This window comes from Seriola lalandi, unplaced genomic scaffold (genome assembly GCF_002814215.2).
Source record: "Seriola lalandi dorsalis isolate HSWRI2012SDOR001 ecotype SW California unplaced genomic scaffold, Sedor1 jcf7180002054690, whole genome shotgun sequence".
Lineage (NCBI taxonomy): Eukaryota > Metazoa > Chordata > Actinopteri > Carangiformes > Carangidae > Seriola > Seriola lalandi.
In genome coordinates, this window is record NW_019525243.1 from 1,255,315 (window position 1) to 1,280,085 (window position 24,771).

General features: G+C 41.0%; 1 protein-coding gene across 9 annotated transcripts; it reads left to right on the plus strand.

The window, feature by feature from the left end:
- The first annotated feature begins 431 nt into the window (after positions 1–431).
- On the plus strand, positions 432–24,585 carry arhgap17b (Rho GTPase activating protein 17b). 9 transcript variants are annotated; one of them, XR_015438281.1, is made up of 21 exons: positions 432–791; positions 5,257–5,296; positions 11,562–11,666; positions 12,499–12,575; positions 12,837–12,948; positions 13,288–13,364; positions 13,574–13,676; positions 14,063–14,131; positions 14,306–14,387; positions 15,753–15,880; positions 16,472–16,583; positions 16,663–16,744; positions 16,916–16,996; positions 17,360–17,473; positions 17,580–17,671; positions 18,641–18,779; positions 19,599–19,886; positions 20,524–20,645; positions 20,724–21,137; positions 22,252–22,496; positions 23,127–23,265. XR_015438281.1 is itself a non-coding variant. In XM_023423214.2 (21 exons), the coding sequence occupies exons 1-20, from the start codon at positions 739–741 to the stop codon at positions 22,450–22,452; spliced, it is 2,298 nt and encodes a 765-aa protein (XP_023278982.1). In that variant the 5' UTR covers positions 432–738; the 3' UTR covers positions 22,453–22,496; positions 23,127–23,265. The 9 variants fall into 9 exon arrangements, 6 of the variants coding, with proteins under 6 accessions (XP_023278982.1, XP_023278983.1, XP_087034662.1 ...); XR_015438282.1 differs by having other exon boundaries at positions 22,252–22,490; positions 23,127–23,260; XR_015438283.1 differs by having other exon boundaries at positions 22,252–22,486; positions 23,127–23,257.
- The last annotated feature ends 186 nt before the right edge of the window (positions 24,586–24,771 follow it).

Sequence of the window (24,771 nt, forward strand, 5' to 3'; positions counted from 1 at the left end):
TGATCTCCAATCAGTCCGGGAGTCACATTACCTGGAGGCATTCGGTCAACTCAGAAGTGACCCATAGAGTTAAACGCATTTAAAGAGCTGTCTGTCCTTTCTGCTGCTGCTGACAGATGTTGAATGACGTTTATTGGCTCTGATGTTAAAGAGTAATTTGTGTGTTTGTTTGTTTGTTTGGTAAAGTGTAGTCGGATTCATTTTAGTTTTGTAATGCAGTTTGACCCGTTAGTTACACAAATTCAGCCTAATTAAAAACTTCAATGTGATTTTCTAGGTTTTATTCTCACTTTAAAACGTATATGACTATGACTTTGACATGACCATGACAGACCAATAGCTGAGTCAATGCTTTTTTTTTTTCTTACTAAGGTATCACATGTCACCATGCACCGTACAGTGGGGAAGTAAAGGCACTTCCTTCTTCCTAGCACAGCTGCTGCGCTGAGCCCAGTCAGTCAAAGCAGGATCACCGATAGTCGTGGCGATGGGGGAGACTGCAGCTTGTCAGTGGCTGTCTTAACTGAATTCTTTACTTTTTGGGGGGTTTAACAGCGACGGCCAATGTCACCGGGTTCACTCAGGAGAACCATCCAGCTGTAGTGTATAAAGAGAAGCGGTCGGAGCGCAGCCTTTTCTGCCACAATGGCAGCGACGTAGCGCAACTTTTGGATCAGCGGTGGATGAACGACAGCGCTCACTTTCACATACTTGTAGGAAACACAGGAAACTTGAAACATGAAGAAACAGTTCAATCGCATGAGGCAACTCGCCAACCAGACTGTTGGAAGGTGGGTGTTTGGATTTTAACAACGGGCATTGTTGCAAGTTGTTTTTACATATTTATTTTCAACATGAACAACTGATGTTCTTCATAATTTGTCAGAACAGTGTGTTTGTTGCCCTGCTCCATTGTCATCTGTCGTCTTGTTGTGGGCGGTGTCGGAAGGGCTGGGCCACGTTTTGTGTAACCTGGAGAGTTTATGAAGTTTAAGGGAAAGCAGAGTAAAAGTTTGCAACAAGTAATGTCAAGCAGAGACTAAATCTGCCCACGTATTATGTGAACTTTTGGTTTTCATGGTTCAGTGCAAATAGGCCAATGGTATCAGGCTTTCTGTCTGAAAAGTCACGTCAAGCTTTCTCTAACATCAGTCAGTATATGGACATAATGAGTCTGTGGTAGTAGTAAATTAGTGACTTTATTAGATTTAGGGCTACAACTAAAGATTCTTTTGATTTCCGTTAATCTGTCAGTTATTTTCTGGGCTATCTTTCTTGACTCATTTGATCTATAAATTCTTATAAATTGTGAAGAAATACTCACAGTATCCCATTGCTCAAGGTGACATTTTCAAAATGCTGACTTTATTCAATCAACATTTTTTTTAAAAACCCAAAGATATTCAGTTTTCTAATAGATAAGACAAAGAAAAGCTGTAACCTGCGTATATTTGGAAATTCTGCTTGAAGAAACGACTAAAACAATCAGTCGATTATTAGTAGTATAGTTGCCGATTCATTTTGTGTGGTTTTACCAAACCATTAATCAACTTTAATGTTGCAGTTCAAATGAAATCTCAGAAAACTAATACCAACTGGTATTTCTGCAGTTGTAGCTTAGGATGTGTACACTAACACGTTTCCTGATGTGTGGTGATACTGGAAGTTAGTTTACACACACACACACACACACACACACACACACACACACACACACACACACACACACACACACACACGATATCTATATCATCTCCCTCTCCTCTCCCTTCATCTCCGTCCCCACAGGGGTTTCCAGCCCTGTTCTCTATCTGCAGCCGCCACAGAGATGATGTCTCTGGTCATTACTGCATTAATGGGGTCTGCAGATGACGTCCTCATAATGTTTCTTCAAAATGACTTTCCAGCCAACACCCTGTAGGCGCTGGCCTTGGATTCCACACATATGTTCCTCCATATGTTGTGTAAGAGCAGTAAAACTCAACTGAGCAGAATGATGGCTTGCTTACTGATAGGTAGAAGTGTTTGCAGGAACACACCCACTGTGGATCTCTGCTGGATAGAGGGTAACGTGCCAGAAGTCCTCTGGTGCCATTTGTAGCTCTGCATGATGAACAGAAAGTTGGAGTTAGAAAAGAAATGGCTGAAATTAGCAGTATCATGTTCAATTAAAGGTGGGTGAAGTGAAATTATGCACTTTATGCCTAAACTGGGTTCGGGGGGGGGGGGTGGGGGGGTCTCCTGTCCACCACGTCCCTGATTTAGGATGATGCATTTTCGTGGTTTGTGTCTGTGAAAGTCATAAACCATCCTGCCACATAAAGAAGACAAATTAAACTTAGACAAACATGAAATTTAAGCTGATTGCTCCAACAGAACTGGGATGACTTTTTTTTTTTTTTTTTTTAATCCAGTTCACAAACCATTGAATTTGTCTCCCCCATGACAGTTTGTGATGATGTGGTTTTTATGTTTGGCACAGGAAGGGCCAGACGTGGAGGGTTTTTGTGGAGTAAGCATTTCCATGCTTGTTGACGGGGACACAGTTGGTGGGGCTGGGGACGTCACGCAGCCACAGAGGGTTGTTTTTTTTGTTTTTTTTTAAAAAGAGGAAGCAGTTTGATTTACATGTGATTAATAAGGAAGAAGCAGCTTGATTTACATGCAGTTGCAGTGAAACCGCAGGGTAGAAGTGTTTATGAACCCTTGCATACCTCCGGATTAGATTATTAAGAGAGATAAAGACAAAATTCCATATACTTTACACAGAATGTCGTACATTGAACAGTTACTGTTGTGCTCCCGCTTTCTGTGTTGTTTTGCTGCAGGTTTTCTTTCAGCGTCTGGGCTCCAGCTTTGTGAAAGTCTATTCTTAGAACAATAGCTACTGGCCAGAGCCAAGCTGTAAGCTACTCCAGTCAAATCAATGCAAATTCAATATTGATAGGAATCTAAAGATTGCTCATGTAGCCTCTTCCTTCAGGGGTGAGCCTGTGTAGCCTAATGTGTAATGCAATCGTGTGGATGAGTGTGTCGGTATTCTGGTAGCAGATGTCATCCGATGCCATCGCAAACTGTGCATCTCAACCGCTGTTGAGCTGATGAAGTAACAAGCTGTGACTTTGTCATATAAATAAATATTTTATTTGCCATCTCTGTCTGTGGAAGTGCCATATGAAAGTCGTTTATTTCTACCCATTTTCATACTTTTCTGTGCTAAACATCAATTAGAGACATCCTCTATTGCTCAGGACATGATGTCGTGTATGTTTAAGAAATTAGCAAGAAAAATAGTAAGTTTATAGAGACGGACCGTTCCAGAAGCTACAGTTTATTCTGAGTAGGAGTCAGTATCGTTTGAATCTGAAGCTTCAGTTCCAATATCTAAATACCTTTGCTTTGGTAAATACGTTTCTTTGAGACACGTTTCTTCAAAACAAAAAGAAACCAAAGTTCACAAATATTAAATGTTTGTCAAAACACTAGAACTTTGCCATAACAAATAGTTACTAATAAAATTGTCTAAAATTGGCAAATTTTGGATCTAAATCTGGGACTATTTGATCAAAGAATAAGAGAACAAAATTCTGAGTTTGACGAGACATTTAAATTCTAACTTAATTTTGTAACCGATTTGTGTTTGATTGTTTAATTGTTTGGTCCATATTATGTCAGCAGATAGCAACATATCAACAGATCTCAGGGCTCACAGTGACATCTTAAAAATCATATGCTTTGCCTGACCAACCCAAAGACATTCAGTTTAATATCACAGAAGACTCAGAAAAGCAGAAAATAGAAGACGGTTAGCCCAGCTAATTTCTGCCTAAAAGTTTTAATTTAAATGATTGATCATTCATGAAAATAGTCACTGATAATCGACATCAAATTGTTTGGTCTTTACCAAAAGATCGATTTCCAGCTTTGCCAAAGATGTAAAAACATTTGCTGTCACCTGACATTTTTGAGGAGTTCAATTAGAATCTGTACTCAATCACACTACAAGCTGGAGACGGCAGCGTGCAGCCAGAGGCATTTTCAATGAACAGTGAGGTTATTTCAGGCATTAGTGAGGTAAGCCTGTATATGGAGGGTGTAACTTGTGAGGATCTTATTTCTGAGTCTTACAACAGTATTAGGTAATAACTCTCTGTGTGGGAGAGGGTTAATTGATCCCTGTGAGATTTCAGATCTATAGTGGGGGCCGGCGCTGGTAGAGCAAGGGAGGAGGTCCTCAGGGATTTGTGTGTGTAGATGTAATACATCTATGTGTGGTCGGTGCATTTGTTAAATATTGATAGGTTGAGTGTTCTAGTTCAGCAAGATTCAAGCAATTGGAGAACAATGATAAGTCTCTGACTCTGAAATGGGGGGGGGGAGAGATCCCACAATGGGAGTTTGCGGTCACCTATGAAGAAGTGTGTCTAATTTCAGATGTTGTGATTTTGGCATCTTGTACACATTTCCTAGAAGTTTGGGAGTGATGTCATAGAATCCTATTTTCCACAGACTCTGTTTGCTGTGTTTAAGGCATCAACAAGCCACTTGGCAACTCCCACCCTCCCGCACACAAACACACCTTCTCCTGTTGCCATAACAAACCAGGTGCAGATAACACACAACAGGAAGTGTGTGTGTGTTCTGACAGGGTGGAGGAATCTGACAGGTCCATCATGGAAAACAGCCACGGGCACGAGTGGTGATGGGCTTCTGCTTTTGTGCATACATGTCGAGTACGTGTGCGCAGATGCGACCCAGTGATTACATAATGAGCGATAATATGCGTCTCGACACATTTCATATTGTTAAAAACTATCTCATAACAAGGTTTCATTGTGGGATTGACGTGTGTTGTGCACCGTGTATCTTTGCTGCAGGCGCACACACAGTGCAAACTGCAGACAGGTTGGGCTGGACAGACTGTTTTTTGCTCTTCAGCTGTTTTGTAGAACAAGTTAGGTCTTATTTGGTCGAAACAAACGTGATCTTTAAGAAAACAGAATACATCACAATAGGTCACTGCGCTGCATTTTGTTGGAGTGATACGTGTCCAAACACCACACATTCTTTAGGCATTTCATTCAAATTCTAATGAAAGCTGTTTGCGTACTTCCAACTGCTATCCTTGGATTGCATTATATTGTTGACGTGTTTATGGTGTTGTGTCTCATCTCTGAGTATTGAAGGTGTGTTTTTATTTCTCTATTTGTTGTCAGTCTTTGACCTTCGGCTCCATGTTTGTGTTTCTCTCAACAGGGCTGAGAAAACCGAGGTGCTGAGTGATGACCTCCTGCAGGTGAATATAACATTCTCCTTCATTACTGTTCATGCACATCGATCATCAGGGTTCCTCAGACACAAACTGGATCTGGTGTAACTGCGCTGGAACTATTTCTGGGATTACATAGTCAGCCACCACCTTGGGTGCAGAGATATATAGTCATACAATATTTCACATGATTAAAAATGTGACAGTATGTACTATTGTGTAAATCTTAGTCATTTTGTTTTTTAATAAAAAAGGAAACCCAAACCAAGTGGCTTTTTTAAAAAGTCAGGCGGTCAGTGTTTTCTTCATATTTGTCTGTGCAAGTTCTCATTCGTCCAGGTCATAGTTATCTCTTTCTCAGATTAAATCGAAGGCAACTGGACAAGAGGCGAAACGTCTTCCACAGACAAATACAAGTCCAGTTGCCTTCGATTTAATCTGAGAAAGAGATTTCTTCATATTATATGATATGCCATCTGTAAATGTTGCTTCAGCTTATAATATTCAACTGAGCAGCAACAGTCAACGCATCTACTTTGGAAATCTGGCTGTGTAGGAATTTTGGAGATGTTGCTTCAAGAACTTTTAACAAGTTCAGACAACTACTTCTTATGTTAATGAGGACACAGTCATTTAGATATTTCGCAGAGCTGCAAAAATGAGCTGATAAGTAGACGAATAGGGTATCAATTGGTGACTATTTTTTAATTATCATTTTTAACATTTACTGCTTCCAGCTTCTCAAATATGAAGATTTGATATTTTTCTTTGTCATGTGTGATAATGAACTGAAAATATTTGGGTTTGGGGCTGTTCCATTAGATGAAAACTGATAAATCTTCTGGAATTGTTAGAAATGACAACAGGTGTGTTTGACTATTTTCTGGCATGTCGTACTTTATAAAAAATGAATAATCTATAAACTAATTGGTAGATAAATTGTCATGGAAATAAGATCTTCTTGTTGAGTGGATTTATTATATCCGTGTAAAAGATTCTGTAAATTGAAATAAGAAAAATATTATGAAAACCAAGAAAGGTTCGACTTGAAAACACTCACTAAAAAGTAATGAGTATTCACACGGGTATTCACACCATAATTTGTTGTTTTTTCTTAAACTTTCTTGTTATTGCATCAAACCATGAAATCTGTATTGTGTGTCGTATTGAGCTGTGGGCTGACTGCATTGTTGCACCCCTAACAGCTACAGTTGTGGCCACAGTAGTGAACAAAGAACCTTTCCAGGTTAATGTGGTTGTGTGATTCATTATCTTTCATTCATGGCGGGTGTCCTGTTCATTCTCCAACCCACTTTTATTTTAATCTTCTGTATCTTTTTAGAGGTCGTTGTCTGGAAGAGTAAAATTCGGAAGTTATCATAGATCTTACAAGTTCCCCTCACAGGCTCTGTTAAAGTCATCATGCCTTAGTAGCTTGTTGATGCCAAGTGGCTCTGCAGTCTTGGAGTACAACTGCTGGTATTAAAACATTACTGGGGAGTCTTTCATTCAGTTATGCCTCGCCAGCTCAGAGGTTTGGCATGGGACGAGAAGTGCCTCATGGTTTTCCACTCAAGGCAAACCCTGGCAATGTTCTGTTATCTTGCAGTCATACTGGATGTAGGCTGTTCATAGTGTGTGTGTGTGTGTGTGTGTGTGTGTTGGGGGATGGGAGTTTGCTGGCTAGTGAAACTGAGATCACTGCGAGGGAGAGAGTGTGAGTAAACACAAGAGAAACTGAAAAACATGGAGCATGTTTACAGGAGAGAGAAGCTTTTGCCGGAGGAAAGTAAAGGTGAAAGAGCGGAGGAAGAAGCTTTTAGCAACCCTCGTTCAATCATGGAAGTCAAGAGTTACAGACAAGCTACACAGACAAGCAGTAGTGAACTATGAACCCTGTATGGTTCACACAGTAAATGGATTATTTCTTATGGAATATGAATAAATACACATAGACAGTTGTAATCAAGACAAACAGTCAAGCCATGTTTTGTGCTTTAACAGTGGAAATGGTTAAATTTAGCCATATACTGTATATCATTGTCATAAAAGCACAGAGCAGTAACTGACCCAACCCTTCCCGAGAATTTTCTTGCCTTTGGTCCTTGTCCTGAACGACAGGAGCTTTGTGCTGCGTTAGACATTCCTTCAGCTCCAGCTCTCAGTGAGGAATGTGATTGTCAGGCGATCAGCATAGTGGAAGTGGCTTTGGATGTCTTTTTGCAAAACAACTTGAGCTCCAAGGTGCCAGTCAGAATCTGTGGGGTTTTTTTATTTTTTTTAAAAGATTACAAAAAGACAGTATATAGTCAGTGAGAACACACGCTGCAGTCAGTCAGTTTACAGACTTGCTGCCTGATTACAGTCATCTCTATGAAATGTGTAGCTCGCAGTTTACTGATTCATACACCAGTGAATCAGTATCAGCATTTTTATTTAATCACTCTAGCTGGAAAAGCTTTTCCCTCTTTCCAAACATGAGCGCAGAAAGAATAGTTTTTCCTTTCCCCCTCCCCACGCGCTCCCACACCCCCTTCTCTCAACCGTCCAACATGAAATTTGACACTATGATTTCCATGGTGTTGTAGTAGTCTTTTCTTTCCCATTTTTCCATAGTCTTTTGCATTGGCTGAGGCATTTATCTAGTTTGGACACGTCCTGCCTCAGTGGGAGAATTGAGGAGGCTGTCAGACTGGATTGTATCGCTGCCTGTCTGGCCTCATACTGCAAAGAGTCAGGCTGGAACTGGTCCCTCATGTCAGCATTTGAATACAACTTAGGAAACACAATGGGCTGTTATTGTTGCGGATACTGGACTATACTCTTATCTGATGCTGTATGTTAAACAGGTAGTTGTCAGCTAACTGTGAGGCAAACACAGAATGCCAGAGTTAGATTTTGTGGCTGGCTTGGTCGATTAAAGGAAGATTTTAGTCTAGATTTGGAAGTTTTCTAGCTTTCTCACCAAGAGTCATATGAGAAGATAGATATCACTCTCATATCTCTACCATATGCACCTAGAGCCAGCAGCTGGGTAGCTTAGCTTAGCATAAAGACTGGAAACGAGGGAAACCGCTAGCCTAGTATGCTGGAAATAGTTCAGCACATAGCACCTTAAAAATGTTGTCTTTGGACAGAGCCAGGCTAGCTGTTTCCCCCTGTGACAGGCTAAGCTAACCAGTTGCTAGTTGTAGTTTCATATATAGCATACAGATATGACAGTGGTGTCAGTCTAACTCCCAGCAAGGAAGCAAATAAACATATTTTCCCCCCAAAAAATGTCAAACTATTCCTTTAAGAAAACATGACTCTCCAGACTTTTCATTTGAATCCTGTTTCTGCTCCATCATCAGCTAGCCAGACTTTTAACCATCCTGCCAACAAGGTCAGCCAGCTGGTAATCTGTCAGCCAGCCCATCAGTTACCCAGCTATCCAATCAGCAGAAGCAGCTCAAAGCCAGAAAACAAAAACTGTATCTACCCGCCCGGTTCCTCTGTGACTCACTAAATGTTCCACATTTTCTGCTGCGGCAGGTCAGAGGTCGTCGGTTGGCTGTCTTCACTGCTTTCATTGCTGTCTGTGGAAAAAAAAAGAAAAAGATAGCAGTAACAGGCCTGTAAACCTTTGGACAGCTCCATAACTGGAGAGGTGGGAGGAGGGGATTGTCTCTGTTCTGTTAATCGTCGAAGTGTGTGTGCCCTTGTCGGTGCCTATGATCAAAGAGTTTTCCTGCTTTTTTTTTTTTTTTTTTCCCCCTCTCTTCAACTGTATGACTTCAGTTTGTCAGTGCGTCTTGTGTGTGTGTGCTGCAAAGAGTCTGTCACCTTAATTGAGTTTCTCCCCGAGGCCAGATCATCTGATTTCTTATTTATGGGTTACAATGTTAAAAAGAGGTTGTACTGGTATTTTTTTAGGATTAAATCCATGCCAGTACATCCTAACATCTACAACATAGGTAAAAAAAAGCAGCAGACAAGTTACGCAGAGAAAGATATATAAACTTTTAGATATAAATTATGTGAACCAGACCACAATTCAGTATGAGAGACATGATATTTTGTACATTCAGTGAATGTCCTGGGGGTCTTTCCATTGGCACAGACAATACGATCACCCAGTGGATCCAGTCCGTCGCACCGCCCACGCTGTAGTCGCTCACTTCTCTTTCTTTCCCTCTTGGCACCGAGCGTTGGAAGTCTGGATCCAATCGAGCCGTCACCAGATAGAGCTAGACGTCCATGCATTAATCAGAGCTGGGGATCAGCTGAATGGTGAGCGAATCAATTGGATCCAGGCGAAGAAGCCAAGTCCAGCTGTGGTCTGGCTTGGAGCACTAACTGCAGGAGAGAGGGAGGAGAGAAGAAAGGGAAAGAGAGGATCAAAAGTTTGTGTGTGAGCAAGAGAGCTTGACGCGCCATAAAGAGAACCACAAATTGGTGAGGATAAAAGTAAGCAAGAAGAGTAAGCGCGAGATGGGGATCAGACAACAAATGAGGGGCCTTTTTAGATGTAGTGACAGAACTGGATGTTTACAGTGAAACAGGAAAGGGAAGTGAACACTTAAATGAGAGACAGCTAGTTGGGTGCAAAATCAACATGTCGCTAATGCTACAACCGCAGCGTCAGTTCAAAAATAGCAAACTAAATTTATGGTGTTTATGTTGTTATAAATGTTTCACTTCATGCAAAACCTCTCTGGTTTTTGAAACACCGCAAACAGTTTTCCCAGTACACTTGATAGTTCTGTTGACCATTTTACAAGGCATGCAGTTCTTTTCATTAATGTATGAGACTCAAAATTTGAGTCTTACTTGCTGTCAGCTATGTTATTGTCACATGATCATGCAACAGGGAGCAGGGACTCTGCCTGTTTGTGCATTCAAGGAAAATCTGACATCTGAAATCAGTGACTTAGATGACAATGGCATCTTTTTTTTTATGCAAAAACCTCTCAAATGATGGTTGATTGTAGGGTTGAGTAATATGGTGACCATGACATTTTGCCATACTGTTTATACTGTGGTAGTTACTTTTTATATCAGGCCACCGTGGGCAAGCTTGCAAATCATCAGTGTCATGGAGTATTTGGATTTGCATTGTTTTTATATTCCTGTGGTTGCTTTATCCACAAACAGTTTCTCAATTGATTTTCCATAGATAAGCTTTATGATACTATGTATTGGTATTGTAAAATTAGCAATAGAGAACTTTTTTCTCACCCCTATTAAATTGTTCTTTAAGGCACCACAGTTTAGCTGTATTACCATGTGATGCAAATCTAATGTAATAAATTAATACATTTATAAATTTGATTAATAACTGAAGGATAAATTATCTGAAGAATGTTTCAAGCAGGGACTTTCCAATCTGCAGGATCAGTATTGGACTTGATACTGACTTTATTCAATGGACTGGGCATTAACCAGATGTTATCGCAAGATTCACTGTCTCTATTACATTCATTTGGTCACAGCCGGCCGATAGCTCCATTTTTGAAGCGTGCTTACTATTGTCTTATTTGTTCTCATGAGTTCCTGCAGTGAGGTAGCAGTTACATTGATTTCAAAATTGGGAAAAAGGAGGGAAAAAGTAGGATCAATGTATGCCTTGTTTCAAGTCTCTACAACTGGATTATCCTCCAGTAGTGAAATGAATTTAAACCTCTGGCTACCTTGAACGTAGAAACTACCTGAGAGCGTATGTGGAACAGGGGCTGTGGTAATATACATGCACATGGCTTGTTATTAAGGGCTTAAAACATGCAAATCCAGCTGTAAGGACCTTAAAATACCTGCTCATGAAGCCACCATTAGGCCTGCAGTCAGAATGATTCATCTGTTTTCCTTGATAGTGTCTCAGCATGGAGTCTTCATATTTCAGCTTTCCCTGTTCTCAGTAAAGACCACAATCCATCAGTCTGTGTTATTTATCTGCCACGACTCGTTCCATCTGGCTGTCAGTGCTGCCTGTTGTAACAGTGCACACTGCACAACAGAGCAAGGCAAACAGCACAGACTTCCTCCACCATCTTTCAATAACTCGAGCAGGATGGAAAGTTTAGAGATGGATGTGCTCGGGTGCAGTATCTGTGTTTTGATTTGTAGCCCTCACCTGGGTTGTTTCTGTTCAACAGGACAAAACTGCAGAGAGGATGATAGGATGAGGATGATACATCATTACACACGTTTCCTTCAAGCTGCTTTGAAACAGTTAACTGAACTCCTCTCACAGTAGGCCTTTTTTGCTCTGATTTTACAACACTGCATCTTGTTTCTTAATCTGCGCACACAGATCGAGAGGCGGATGGAGTTGGTGCGTCTGGTGTCGCACAACACGCACAAGAGGCTGGTGTCCTGTCTGCAGAGTCAACTCGGCACAGACACTGAAAAGAGACACGTAAGAAGTGCTTGATTTCTCTTTACTACTGTTCCCTCACTCTGGTTTCATTCAGCAGCTGCACTTTGTAGACACTCACAACTTTGAACTGGCCTGAAGTAAATAAGTAATTACACTTATCTTATTATCTCAGCATGTTAGCAACATGCTACAGAGTCAGGATCTCTCTGTAAAGCTTTTTCCATTTTTCTTAAGAGCAACTCATAGAGATGGTAGTGCAGCATGTAGCTCATACATAAATAAATAAGGGTGAATCACTGTGACAGTATATTGTCAGTATTAGCAAGGACCTGCTATCTTGTGCTATGAGCACATAGCATCTCGTCTTACGTAACACACAAGACATTAGCAGGACTCAGGACAGAAATATTCAACACTGGCCTCCTGCCAGCTCCACAATTACTGTGTAGCAGACCTACCCCAGTTACACACATACACCTACAATAAAACAAGAGACAAGATAAGACATTCCTCTGAGGGAATCACTGTTATATGCTACTTTGTCATACTTTTCATTACTTTTTCACTTAAATCATCTTAATAGTTCATGGTTTGACACACCTGCAGATATGGCGTGGCTGAATGAGCAAATTCTCCAACAGCACATGAAAAACAAACATTATCTAATTGCCTAAATCCCACATTTGGACCATTGGGTTTTCTTTGAGCTATTTGTTCATCACAGTCTAGTCTGAGCCAAATCAGAAAAGCAAATATGGCAAAACAAACAGACAAGCAAATATGACACAGAGTGTCTTCTATTTGTTGTCTCAGTCATTTTTTCCTGCATATTTTAAATAAGCTAAACTTGTGTTTGCTGGTCTGCTTGCAGAAAAAGCTGCCGCTGACGACGCTGTCCCAGGCCATGCAGGAGGGAGGGGGTCAGCTAGGAGACGAGAGTCTGATTGGGTGAGTTGGGAAAGTTAACTATAGAATTTTTATCATATGCGAGATTTAACAGCACACAACACTACACTCACGCAGGTAGACTCAGCATTCGGACAAGACCATTTTTAACCAAAATACAACATTAAAAGTGAGTAATGGAGTGGAATGAATGTGGAAGGTCTCTCATGTTTCTTTTCTTTACATTAACATATCTCTCACTGTAAGAAAAATAGTGATAACAGCCATGTTTGTGTTCATACCTGTATGTGTCTGCACGAACAGCAAGATGATGGACGTGTGTGGGGAGGCAGAGAGCAGATTAGCCACTGAACTGATGCAGCATGAAGTGATGATCGAGAGAGACATCCTGGATCCTCTTAACCAGCTGGCTGAGGTAAAGACACAGACAAGTTCACCCTTGCCATACTGAAGTGATGAATACATTTCTCATTTAGGACACAATAAAAGAACACACTTTATAACCCTGCTTTATATTTTGATATAAATTGCTATTGACTGAAATATTCAGTAAGCCTGTTTAGACTATCTGTGTGTTTGAGCTCATGATTGTGCCAAATTCAACATGGCTTTTGGCATCATTTTGTGCTAGATTACCGCTTTGCATGATTCATGCTCATAAAAATGTTATCACAGGAAAGTTTTTCCCAGGGTTGACTGTAAAGTGCATTTTAGGATGCGCTCATGCTGTGATGCCCCCCTGTTTCTCTCATAGGTGGAGATTCCCAATATATTGAAACAGAGGAAGCAACTCGCCAAACTGGTTCTAGACTATGACTCTGCCAAGACAAGGTACACCTGCTTATAGTCTGCATTTAGTGGTCAATACATTCTTTATTCATTGTTGTTAAATGTTAAAGTTAATTGAAGTCCAGAGTGTGACTGTTCTTACACTTTGTGATGTGAATACATATCAGTTTGCATAGTGAGAAAGGAAGTATTTCACATTAAATATGTTCATGCTTACTTCAAACATGTCTAAATAATTTCTTGGCCTGCAGGTATTACCAGGCAGCAAAGTCCAACAACCAGGCCATGGCAGCCAAGGCCGATTCTCTCAAAGACGAGATGGAGGAAGCTCTGAATAAAGTAGAAATTTGCAAGGTAGATTTTGTTTCCGATCTTCCCTGCAGTGAGTTGTTCTTTTTCAATAACTACTCAAAGTATGATTTATAATGGTGTCAACCTACAGTATAATGCTATACCAGTCAGCTTGGTTTAGGTAGGCTGCATGTACAGGATATAATAGCTGTGCATTCCACCCAGGGCCTCCTCATCAGGTTAGGATCATATCTAATGAAGGGGCTGAACAAAGAAAGCCTTATAGCAGGAGTGGATCAGGAACAAACATGCTATGCTCATTATTAGGAACATGTAATTAAAGGTCATTGCTTTGACATCTGGAGTTCATCTGGGTCTTAATGAAAAGGTTTAGGGTTGCCATCATGTGTGCTGTGTATGGAAATATAATTTTTTCTTTTCATCCGCAGGACCAGCTCTCTGCAGACATGTACAACTTTGCCTCCAAAGAGGGAGAGTATGCACGCTATTATGTCATGGTGAGTGCACCTCAGTTTAGTTCAAATGACCTAGAACTGAGATGGGAATGTGATGCAAATATGGGCTGGCCCACTATATCCACATTATTAGGTTATGCTGCCTGAATGCTTGCTTCACTATATGGCAGAATTCTGTATATATGACCTGTGTTTATGTTGGTTTATGCACACCAGTTATTAGAGGCCCAGGCAGACTACCACAGGAGGTCTCTGGCAGCTCTGGAGGCAGCTATACCAACAATCCAAATGCAGCAAGGTGAACAGCAACATGTGCAAACAATAGAAATACATCTATACATCTATACCACTAACTATCCTTTGCATCTCCTCTTTTAGTTCCTCTTTAACTGCCAGTAAAAGGGTGATATCTATAGTTGTTATCTGTGTCATGGAGCATTGTAAAACACAGCTGTTTTCTGGCTTGTCATGGCTTGTTGGGTTGCACCCGTCCTGGTTGAAAGTGCTCATAGCATCAATCAAAACGGAGCCACTTCAATGGCAGCAGGGCATTTCACACTATGGCTATTTATTGAAATTGAGCGTAATCGCAAATAATATTACGGGTCAATAGTTGGCACACAGTTGGCTGACAGTGGCAACACAAGTTTTGCCTCAAAGTAAGTCGCATATTTTAGCTTCAAACTCTTAAATCTTTCCATGATGTGAAGCTTTTACTTCCTTCATGAAAGGCAGCAGCAGCACAGGGCTCCATTTTCCTTTCTATGAAATTAGGATGAGAGTCTTACATTTATCTGATTTTCTCTGCTCTAGTTAAGTGAATTGCTAACAGCTTGAAAGGGCAGACTTTTGGCAGATTGATAATGAGTTCAATTCAGCTCAGTTTCCCAGAAAACAAAAACACTAAAATCATGACACCATAACAGGAAAAGAAATCCTTGATATTTTAAAGATATTAGTTAGCAAAAAGTAAAAAAAATTCTCTCCCTCCTGGAGAGAAATCAGCTGGAGGGACGTGCCTCGATTATTCTTCTTCTCTGGTGCAAAAGACACACCTTTTCTAGACAGACTGCCCGCTGGAAGTCCTGTGGAAGTGCAATGGCAAACCACTTTCACATCTGCTAGAACTTCCGGAGAAGTGTCCGTGGTGTCCTGCAGGCAGTTTTTAAGATTAAGAGAATCTATTTTAATTTTAAAATCATGAAAAGCTTCACTGTAGAAAGGGAGTTAAATACTTGTTGAGGGTATTGTTACTGGCATGCAAAAAGGCTTTGACCAGAAAATGACTGAAGAAAGACAAAGACAATGAATGATAAATGATTGTATCAACAAAGTCTACGATATTTCCACAACTGAGCGAACTACATTTAAACTATGAACTCAAATTGATATCTTTCTCAAAAGTGGTCAAAATAGCTTTTCCCATATGTCAACTATAAGCCCTGATCAATTTTTTTTTTTTTTAGAATAATTTTAATGAGGAATCTGTTTTCTGTAACTAGGCTGCGTAACCAGGTTACCGCTTGGCTTTTCACATGTACACATGCATAACGAGGACTCAAAACAGGGAAAGCATCACAGTGACAGCAGAGCAGAGCAGATGAGAAAAGTTGCCAAATAATCAGATTAGTGTTAAGACACTGATGACTTATTTCTCACCCAGACTCCTGGATGGAGAAGCCGGCGTTTGGTACGGCCCTGGAGGAGCACCTGAAGAGGAGTAACCGTGAGATCGCTCTGCCTATTGAGGCCTGTGTCATGATGCTGCTGGAAACTGGCATGAAGGAGGAGGTACAGATGAAATCCTGGGGAGAGAAATTTTGTTAAACTAGGGCAAAGTTGAGGGTTAATTGACCCAAAATTTGGGCATACATTTGTACCCATAAAACTTCACTGCTCCACTCCGTTGGAGCTGGAGGGAACTGTGGGTTCATGTGGACTGCTCTCTAGAAATGATGGCACGTACAGTCTGGAAACATCTGTGGCCAACTTGTGGTCAGTTTGCCTTGGGGCTGCGGGAATAAGCACAGTGTGTATGTGTGTGCAGGCATCTGTTATCCATTAGCATGTTCACTATTACACCCTTTAAATGTAACCGAATAACTAGACTCCCCGAGGAGGGCAATTTAAGACAAGTTTAGAAACGGAAACAAAACTCTAGCTGTGTGTCTGTCTGATACTCATCCTGAAACAGCCACATCTCTCTTTGTAGAAAAAAACAATTCCTCTATTGACTTTCTCTGTCATTTAATGGATGGTACACATTTTCTTGCATTACTTCTCCTTTCCTTCTACCAGCCCAGACTTACTTCTTTAATTTAAGGATGGAAACCAGTCACCTGTAAATGTCAAAAAAAAAATGTGTCGATGTTGTCTTTGCAGGGACTCTTCAGAATAGCTGCTGGAGCTTCAAAGCTCAAGAAGCTCAAAGCAGCACTGGACTGTTCAACCTCGCAGCTCGAAGAATTTTACTCTGATCCCCACGCCGTCGCTGGTACAACCTCTTCTACAAATCCACAAGTGACCCCATCTGATCCAGATCATTTTCTCATAGCTTGTCTCTTCACACACAGGAGCTCTAAAGTCCTACCTCAGGGAACTTCCTGAACCTCTAATGACTTTTGGCATGTACGACGAGTGGCTACAGGCCTCCAAGTAAGAGGACAACAGCAACACACATAGACACAACTCTTTTAATATCCTGTAAGACACGCTCACTCTGTGCTAATAAGCAGAAAACACACACCTGAAGCAGCGTGTGCTCGCAGGCTGCTTTAGATACTATGGTAGTTATGTAACAAGAAAATTAAATGTGTGTGGTTTCAGTGTGTCGGACCCTGATAAGAGGCTTCAGGCCCTGTGGGTGACATGTGACTGCTTGCCAAAGACTCACAAAGCCAACCTCAGGTAAGAACATCCACAACTCTGTTTCATTCTGTCATTGTTGTTTGAGGCGATCAAATGATGCAACACACTCTATTGTTGCCACACTGGATGTCTGAGGCTGCGTTCCTAAATTGAGCAACAGAACTGAATGTATAGAGTTATTTTCGGTTCCGTTTTTCACTTTCATAATTGATGCAGCAGATTTTGACCAGTCGAATAATAGAAACCAGTCTCATTAGTTTGCTGTAACAGTCATTTCAATGCCTTATCAGACATCTCATTAGAGCACTCGCTTCTGCTTTGGAACATGGGTTTCAAGTGGTCTCAAGATAAATCTGCAAGCTGCAGTTTCTTGGAGAGTTTAAAGCAATGGCTCTGTTGCAGGTACCTGGTGAAGTTTCTTGCTAAACTGGCTCAGGACAGCGAGGTTAATAAAATGACTCCCAGCAACATCGCCATAGTCCTGGGACCCAACCTGCTCTGGGCAAAGACAGAGGGGTAAAAAGCTTGTACACTGTTCACCTCATATTGCTTTTCTGAGCACAAAATGAAGCTAATTTTGATCAAGGTTACTCACCGTCCTCTCAACTGTGTTTGTATCCAGGACGCTGGCCGAGATGGCAGCAGCTACATCTGTCCATGTGGTCGCCATCATTGAGCCCATTATTCAGCATGCTGATTGGTTCTTCCCTGAAGGTAAAACATCTATGTTTGTTGTATTTGCAGTAACATTTTATCACTCACTATTACTAACTATGAGCAATGTCTCTTGCATGTTGTTTGGTAAAAGTACATAAGTATTAACAGGAAAATGTACTTAAAGCATCAGAAAGAATGGCCCTTCTGAGTGTATACAGTATATATCTATTGGTATTTACGAGGCTACGGTACGAGGCTTCTAATGATTAATGATTATTTTCATTCTGGATTAATCTGCTGGCTATTATCTGGATCCTTTTAGTGTTTGGTTTGTAAAATGTAAGAAAATAGTGTAAATTGTAATTTTGTAAATTAAATGTAATAATGTAACTGTAATTTAAGACAAGGAAAAGCAGAAAATCTTCACTTTTCAGAAGCTAAAACTTTGGATTTGTTTGTCAGTATTGCGTGAACATGAATTAAATAATTATTTTTTGATAATTAGCTGTCAAAAAATTGCATAAGCTCAGATTTTATATATTGTAGGATAGTTTATTTTTTATATATGTATCTAATGTGTTTTTTTTCTGAAATCTTAATCTGTACACTATGTAGTGTAGTAGAAATTTATGCTCAAGTACGTACAAGTACCTCAAAGTTGTACTTTAGTACAGTACTTGAATAAATGTACTTTGTTACTTTCCACTACTGCATTTTGGGAAATGTAGGAAATATGTCTACACGCTTGGCTAGGCTAGGCTAGGCTCAAATGCTAATGTCATCATGCTAGTGTGTTCACAGTGACGATGTTAACATTCTGATGTTTAGCAAGTATATAGTTGACCATGTTCACCATCAAAGTTGAGTGTGTTGGTATGCAAACATGTATGAATTAGCACTAAACGTGATGATTCAAAGTATTGGACCTGTTGATGGCGCTAGATGAAAAGCCAAAGACTATTACAAGTATTAGAAGGTAAATTCGTCATTGTAATTGTTTTCTCCTTTTGTGTTTTCCTTTCTCAGATGTGGACTTCAATGTGTCGGGCATGTTCGCCATGCCCAGCCATCCGGCCACCCCAGACCCTGAACCCGGCCTGGATAGGAAACGCCCTGGCAGCCTAGTGGGGCAGGACGGGGACAGTCACACTCCCCGTAAAGACAGGTACCTGTCTCGCCCCAACCTCAGCCTCAGCCTGCCCCTCGCCCTCCCGTCCCGTCCCAAGACACTGAGCAGGCAGGAGTCGCGGGGTCCAGCCGTGTCGGCTCTCTATGTAGTGGCCGATGAGTCCATCACAGTCACTGAAACGCCCACTGAAGATCTGCCCAGTCCAGACTTCAAAGCTGTGCCATAGTCCAATGTAGCTCCCATTAATCCAGATACTAAGTGAAAGAAGGGAATGATGTTTATTGTGATTTTTACTCCACAGTTTTGTTGTGTTCAGGTGATTTCAGCACAAGCTAATCAGTTGTTTTCCTCGAGGTTGGTACAGAACGTGATGAAAAAGTAGTTCTCTTTCATATATTTTAATGAAACACAAACAGTTTTCAATATTGTTGGGTTACCACTTTGTCTAGAGCTATAATTCTCTTGTGTTACTCTTGTGTATTCTTGTGTTATCGCCTTTATTTCCAATTAAAGCCTACGTCACACTGTAGGTTGCTGGTTTTATGTTTGTGTGGGCTTCCTCTGTTGCATTTTGTTTGTATGGTGTGGCATCTGTCTCCTTTGTCCCTGCAGCGATGTCGCAGTTCAAAGTTTTTCTGTTTAAAAGGTCACTGTCATGTGGTTTTATGTTCTTTTTGGGTTCTTCTTTCTGAACTGGTTTCACTGAACTCAGGAAGTGGCGTCTCTTTCTATCTCTCGCACCATCTCTGTCTGTCTGTCTCTGCTCTCGCTGTCTTTCTGTCCCTCTCGGTCTCTTTGACTCTGATGGCGTGTGGTTTGCCCTCCTGAATTCTCTCCCCTCTCCCCCCTTCCTAGCACTGTTAACAAACAGCCGGAGCCCACTCCACGTAGAGCCAGCACTGTAAATAGAAAGCAGCCACAGCTAACCTCACCCACCTTCCAACCCCCACTGCCCCCTCTGGAAGCCTGGGTTCCTACCCAGCCCGAGCCCCAGCCCCAGGCTCCATCCCCAGCTGCAGAGGCTGAGCATCCTGGCCTGAGTGCAGTTGGTGCTGGTGTTGGTGGTGGTGGTCTGGGTGGTGGGGTCCAGGTAGCCACAATGCACCCTAAGGTTGTAACCCAGCTCAGCGCAGAGGAGAGCAGGTAAGGAGCGAGCTGAGGTCGCAACAATACTCCACCGCCTGCTCGCAGCCAATCAGCCAATCCGGAGCTCTACCCACCCTCTGTGTTTGTCATGTGTTTTTATTGGTCTTTGAGTTTACAGTTCCCATACTGGAAGTCATTAAATAGAAAATCATATGAATAACAATGTCCTCAGCTTTTAATTTGGCTTCATTTTAACAAATTAAGATTGTAATGCATTGAAAATCACATTATGCTTTGTCTACAGGCAAATTTTGTCCCCCCCCTCCCCTGCTTGTTGTGATGATTTACCAAACTCAGTCTATTTTTAAAAACATGCTTGCCTTCCTTCCTTCCCGCCTGCCTTTTTGATGTCTTGATTTTGCATGCAACACATTACCAAACCTTTGTTCAGTCTTTTAGACAAACTTCTTCTGATCTTGTACCTTCTTCTCTAAACTTGTCTTTAAATCTTTCTTTGAGTTATTCTTCATTCAATAACCTTCATCTCGTGTAATTAGCCTCTGAATGATAGTTTGTGCAGTTTGTTCTGTATATCATGCATGATTTTGTGCACTGGTGCATCACTGGCTCGTTGAATGTAGAGTGTAGATGACATGTTGATGGATTAACATTTGGATTTATTGTATTTCCACAGCCCAGCCCGTGAACTCATGTCCACCCCACCTCCCCAGAGGAATGGTTCGGTCCATCTTGCAGTAGGAACCCCCCACTCTCAGGGCGGGTCCAGGGGGCCTAGTCCACACATGGTCCGCAGAGGTGAGAGAATATTACATTATGTACATTTGGTACATTAATATTGTTGATATAATGTTATACTTATGTTTTCCTCTGAAGGCACCAAGAAGCAGGCCCCAGCCCCGCCGAAACAGGCCAGCCCCTTCGCCTTGCAGCCCAGTAACACCCAGACACCCGGCTCCCCTCATCACCCACCCATCACGCCCCGACGCCACCCGAGCAAAGACAGCCTAATCCACGCCCCGAGCCACCCACCCCCGCAGCCTCCGCAACCCCACCAGGCCCAGGGGGAGCCAGAGCCCTCCCCCCCGAGCACTCCCACCCCTCCTGATACTCCACCCCACGATGGACTCCACTCCAACCCGCTGTCTTCCTACCACTCTGGATCTCTCCCTCGCCCCTCTAGGCCGGCTCCAAGGCCACGACCCCGACCCAGCATGCCACCACCCCCACAACCTGCTGCGAATGACAATGGAAACGGCCTCTGCAGCACCGCCTCTAAGATCATAACAGGTAAACAGTTTGTCCCTTGGGTCTCATGAATCCTGTTTTTTTCGATAGTTTATTTAATTCAGATTTAAGAAAATGAAGACACGCCAAGCAGCAGGAATGCAGGAAAGGATAACAAGTTTTAAGCGTACTTGAGCTATAACAGCAATATTGATGGAAGAATCCTCCCTCTGTGTATGTGTGTGTTTTTGTGTGCACTACATTTTTACTGTATGATCAAGTTTTTCCAGTGGAAACTCATCTAGCTCAAAATAGAGCAGGATCCAACACTGTCAATGGTGAAAGAAGTACTCAGATCCTTTACTTAACTCAGAGGAAATACCACAATTAAAAAATGTTATTATTATTATTATTACATAACTACATTACATTATTATTGCATTAATGTTCAAGAGCCATTTTGATGTTGTAGCTTGTTGATTTGCCACTAATTAATTACTTTATATACTGTTGAGTTGATAAACCTCAACAGCAGTTTGTCATATCATAAATCATAAACTGCAGTAACAAATAAGTACAGCTGTCAAACAAATATAGTGTAGTTAAAATTATAATATTTTTGAAGTTCTTAACTTAGTCTTACTTTCTTACAGGTAAAAGTCCTGCATTTAAAAGTTTACTTCGATGTATTAGCATCAACATATAGTTTAAGCACCAAAAGAAAAAGGATTTGTTAGGTAGAATAGGTGATTTCAGAATAATGTATATTATATTATTGAATTATAATTATTGATGCATTCATGTGTTCATATTTACTTACTTACTCATTACTTTATATACTGCTGTGTGGCTAGTAACTAAAGTTGTCAAATAAACAAAGAGGAGTAAAAAGTACAAAATGAATTATTGTGATAGAGGTATGAATTAGCAGAAAATGGAAATACTCTAGTAACGAAGAGGTACCTCTAAATTATACTTCAGAGTAAATGTGCTTTGTTACATTCCACCACTGATGACAGCCAAAGTATGTATGTATGTTTATAGTGGTATTGTGGGTGTTTTACTGAAAGGATTTTATAACTCCAGATGTAACGAACCACAGTGTATAATGACAAAATGCATAAAATATCACTGTGAACACAGCTTCAGTGACATTTAACATGATCTCTTTGTGTAGGCACTGCAACGACTGAAATCACGCGCTGGTCATCTGCTGATACTGTATTCAGTATTGAGTGATTTCAGCATCCTCTCGGGGCATCACTGTATTTAGCTACCTGGCTTTTGGTTTCACTGTCTCTTAATGCCTGACCCACTGAATGTACCTGTGGTGATCTGAAAGCATGACAGGATGTGTGTAAATATTGCAGATGTCTGAGCTGCCAGCCTGCCATTAAGATGAGCTTTGCAAGGCAGGTAATGGTAAGGATCTGACTGGCTGACGCATTGGCCTCGCTTCTGTGTCCACTGCATGTTTGTGTGTCTGCATGGGGAAACGAAGAATGCAGGCGTTTGCTCCTGTCAGTGTGTTATCGTTGCAATACTCATACTGTATACGCACGTTTATGTGCATTAGTATACATTCATGTGTTTGTCCTGCACTTTAACCCCGCTGTCCAACAATACTAACATGCTTATGATTCCCACACCATCCCCGACGCTGAGGTTGGATGGCTTTTGCCTGCTAACAGTTTTCTCTAACATGCCACTAAACAGACTTTAAACTGACCGTGTACTGTTATTCTGTATGTTCTGTAGCATTTAAATATTAACACACCAAGGATACTCCCTACTGCTTCAACCTCTAAAAAAATGTTACTTAACCATTACTCAATATACAGTATTGACTAAATTTAATAATGTGAGCAATCCTTGGTGTCTTACTGAGTGTGTAAAGGTGGTGTGTGTGTGTGTGTGTGTGTGTGTGTGTACACTACAAAGTTTGAAACTGTGTGTGAGTATGTGCATGTGTGTGTATTGCTTGAACTCATGTTTTAAGACATGTCTATGTTGATCTCTTTGCTGACTGGTCCCCCCAACTGTCCTGTGCAGACGGAGGCCCAGTCCTAAAGGGGATTGGACGAGCCCTCATCCCTGAGGTGATTGTGGACCAACAAGGGGAGAGCTCTGCTGGTCAAGAGCCTGCCTCCACCCCAGACCCACCCCCAGACCCTCACATCCAGTCAGAGAGCACCGCTCTGTGAAGAAAAAAAAAAAACAAAAGAAAAAAACGAGGGATCGTTGTCATCGGAATCCTCCTTCACTCAGCTGGTCCAGATTTGAATGTTTAGAATCAGACAGGTAACCCAAAATGCACCAGTTCACTCCAGCTATTCACGCTCCACTTACATGATCCCAGATTTTTTTTCTGGGGGAAAAAAATGGCTGCCTTTTCTTCTGTTATACTGACTCAAAACAGAAACCTCGTCTTATTACAGTGTTGGTTTGAACCACAAAACACCAGCCTGTCACTTTTCATATTAGACTTCATCTTGAACTCTTTTTGCTCTATATACTGCTGGGTATTTTGAGATTGGACTGCAGAGTCTTGCTAGATACAAGGCTAATGGGACTTAAACATATAACCTCAACAATATAGCAGCTGAACTCAGAGTGTACAGGTGAAGCATTCAGAGCTTTCACTTGCCTCCTGCTTCTTTTTAAAATCTTGCTATCGATACTGAAGATTCAGAGCTGACAGATCTGTGAATCTGGTTTTAGCACCAGGTCCGACCACATAGACCCGATGAATAGCACGTTTTTTATTCCGCAGCAAAGTTGTGTGAGTGTTAGCCAGCCACTGATGATCTATTTATCATGACACAGAATCGCATTCAGACATTTTTCTTAATCACTTTCCAATGTGTCACTTCAACTGGTTAAATGTGATGATCAGCTGAGAAGGGCTTTTGAATAATTGTCACACACTTCTGCACCATATTACAAAGGACCAAAGACATGGCTATGGGCCAAAGGAAATTCATTTCAAATTCAGAGCTGCTCAGTTTGTATTAAGGTTGTTGATGACCAAATATTTTGGCTAGAGTGCAATATAAAATGCAGTCGTCTTTTAGAATCTTTTTGGAATTTCAGCAGTTTCATTATATCCAGTGGGGTAAAATATAATTTTGTTCCCAATTAGATTTTTTTTTTTAATTTCAGCTGACTTGATTTACCAAGTTAAAAATATCCCAAAGATTAGAATTTATTGTGAAAAGGGACTTTTTTCTGTCACATTTATTGTGATGAATAGAAACTGATTTTCATTACATAGTCTTTAAGTGATCATTCCCACTCAAGCTCACTGCTATGACCAAATGCAACCAAATAATTAAAATCTTCTTTGTGTAAAATTTTTTACTGCAGCTGACGATCTTTACCTTGTTTGGGTATTTTTCAGCTCTTTGATTATGTTTTTTTTTTTCTCAGCATTTTTATGGTGTTTTTATTCTGCACATATTGCATCATATAGTGCATCATTACTCTTAATAAAAGACTGTTCAACATTTTACAGTGTTGTCCACTTCATTTTGTCAACATTTAATTGTTGTTAATCGATGAAAAAAACTCTACCAAAGGTGGATTTCCCCTACGATCAGTCATAATGGTGTTTTTCAGCTATAAACTCATTAAAGACTCTAACTGTGTAACTGGAGTTTTTTTAAATCAACTTTTTTTGACAATGTTTCTTCAAGTT

Coding starts and splice junctions, on each gene's coding strand:
- arhgap17b (XM_023423213.2), top strand. CDS start 739: ATGAAGAAACAGTTCAATCGCATGAGGCAACTCGCCAACCAGACTGTT. Junction 16,584..16,662: donor TGATCCCCACGCCGTCGCTG/GTACAACCTCTT, acceptor CTTCACACACAG/GAGCTCTAAAGTCCTACCTC. Junction 17,474..17,579: donor CTCTGGGCAAAGACAGAGGG/GTAAAAAGCTTG, acceptor GTTTGTATCCAG/GACGCTGGCCGAGATGGCAG.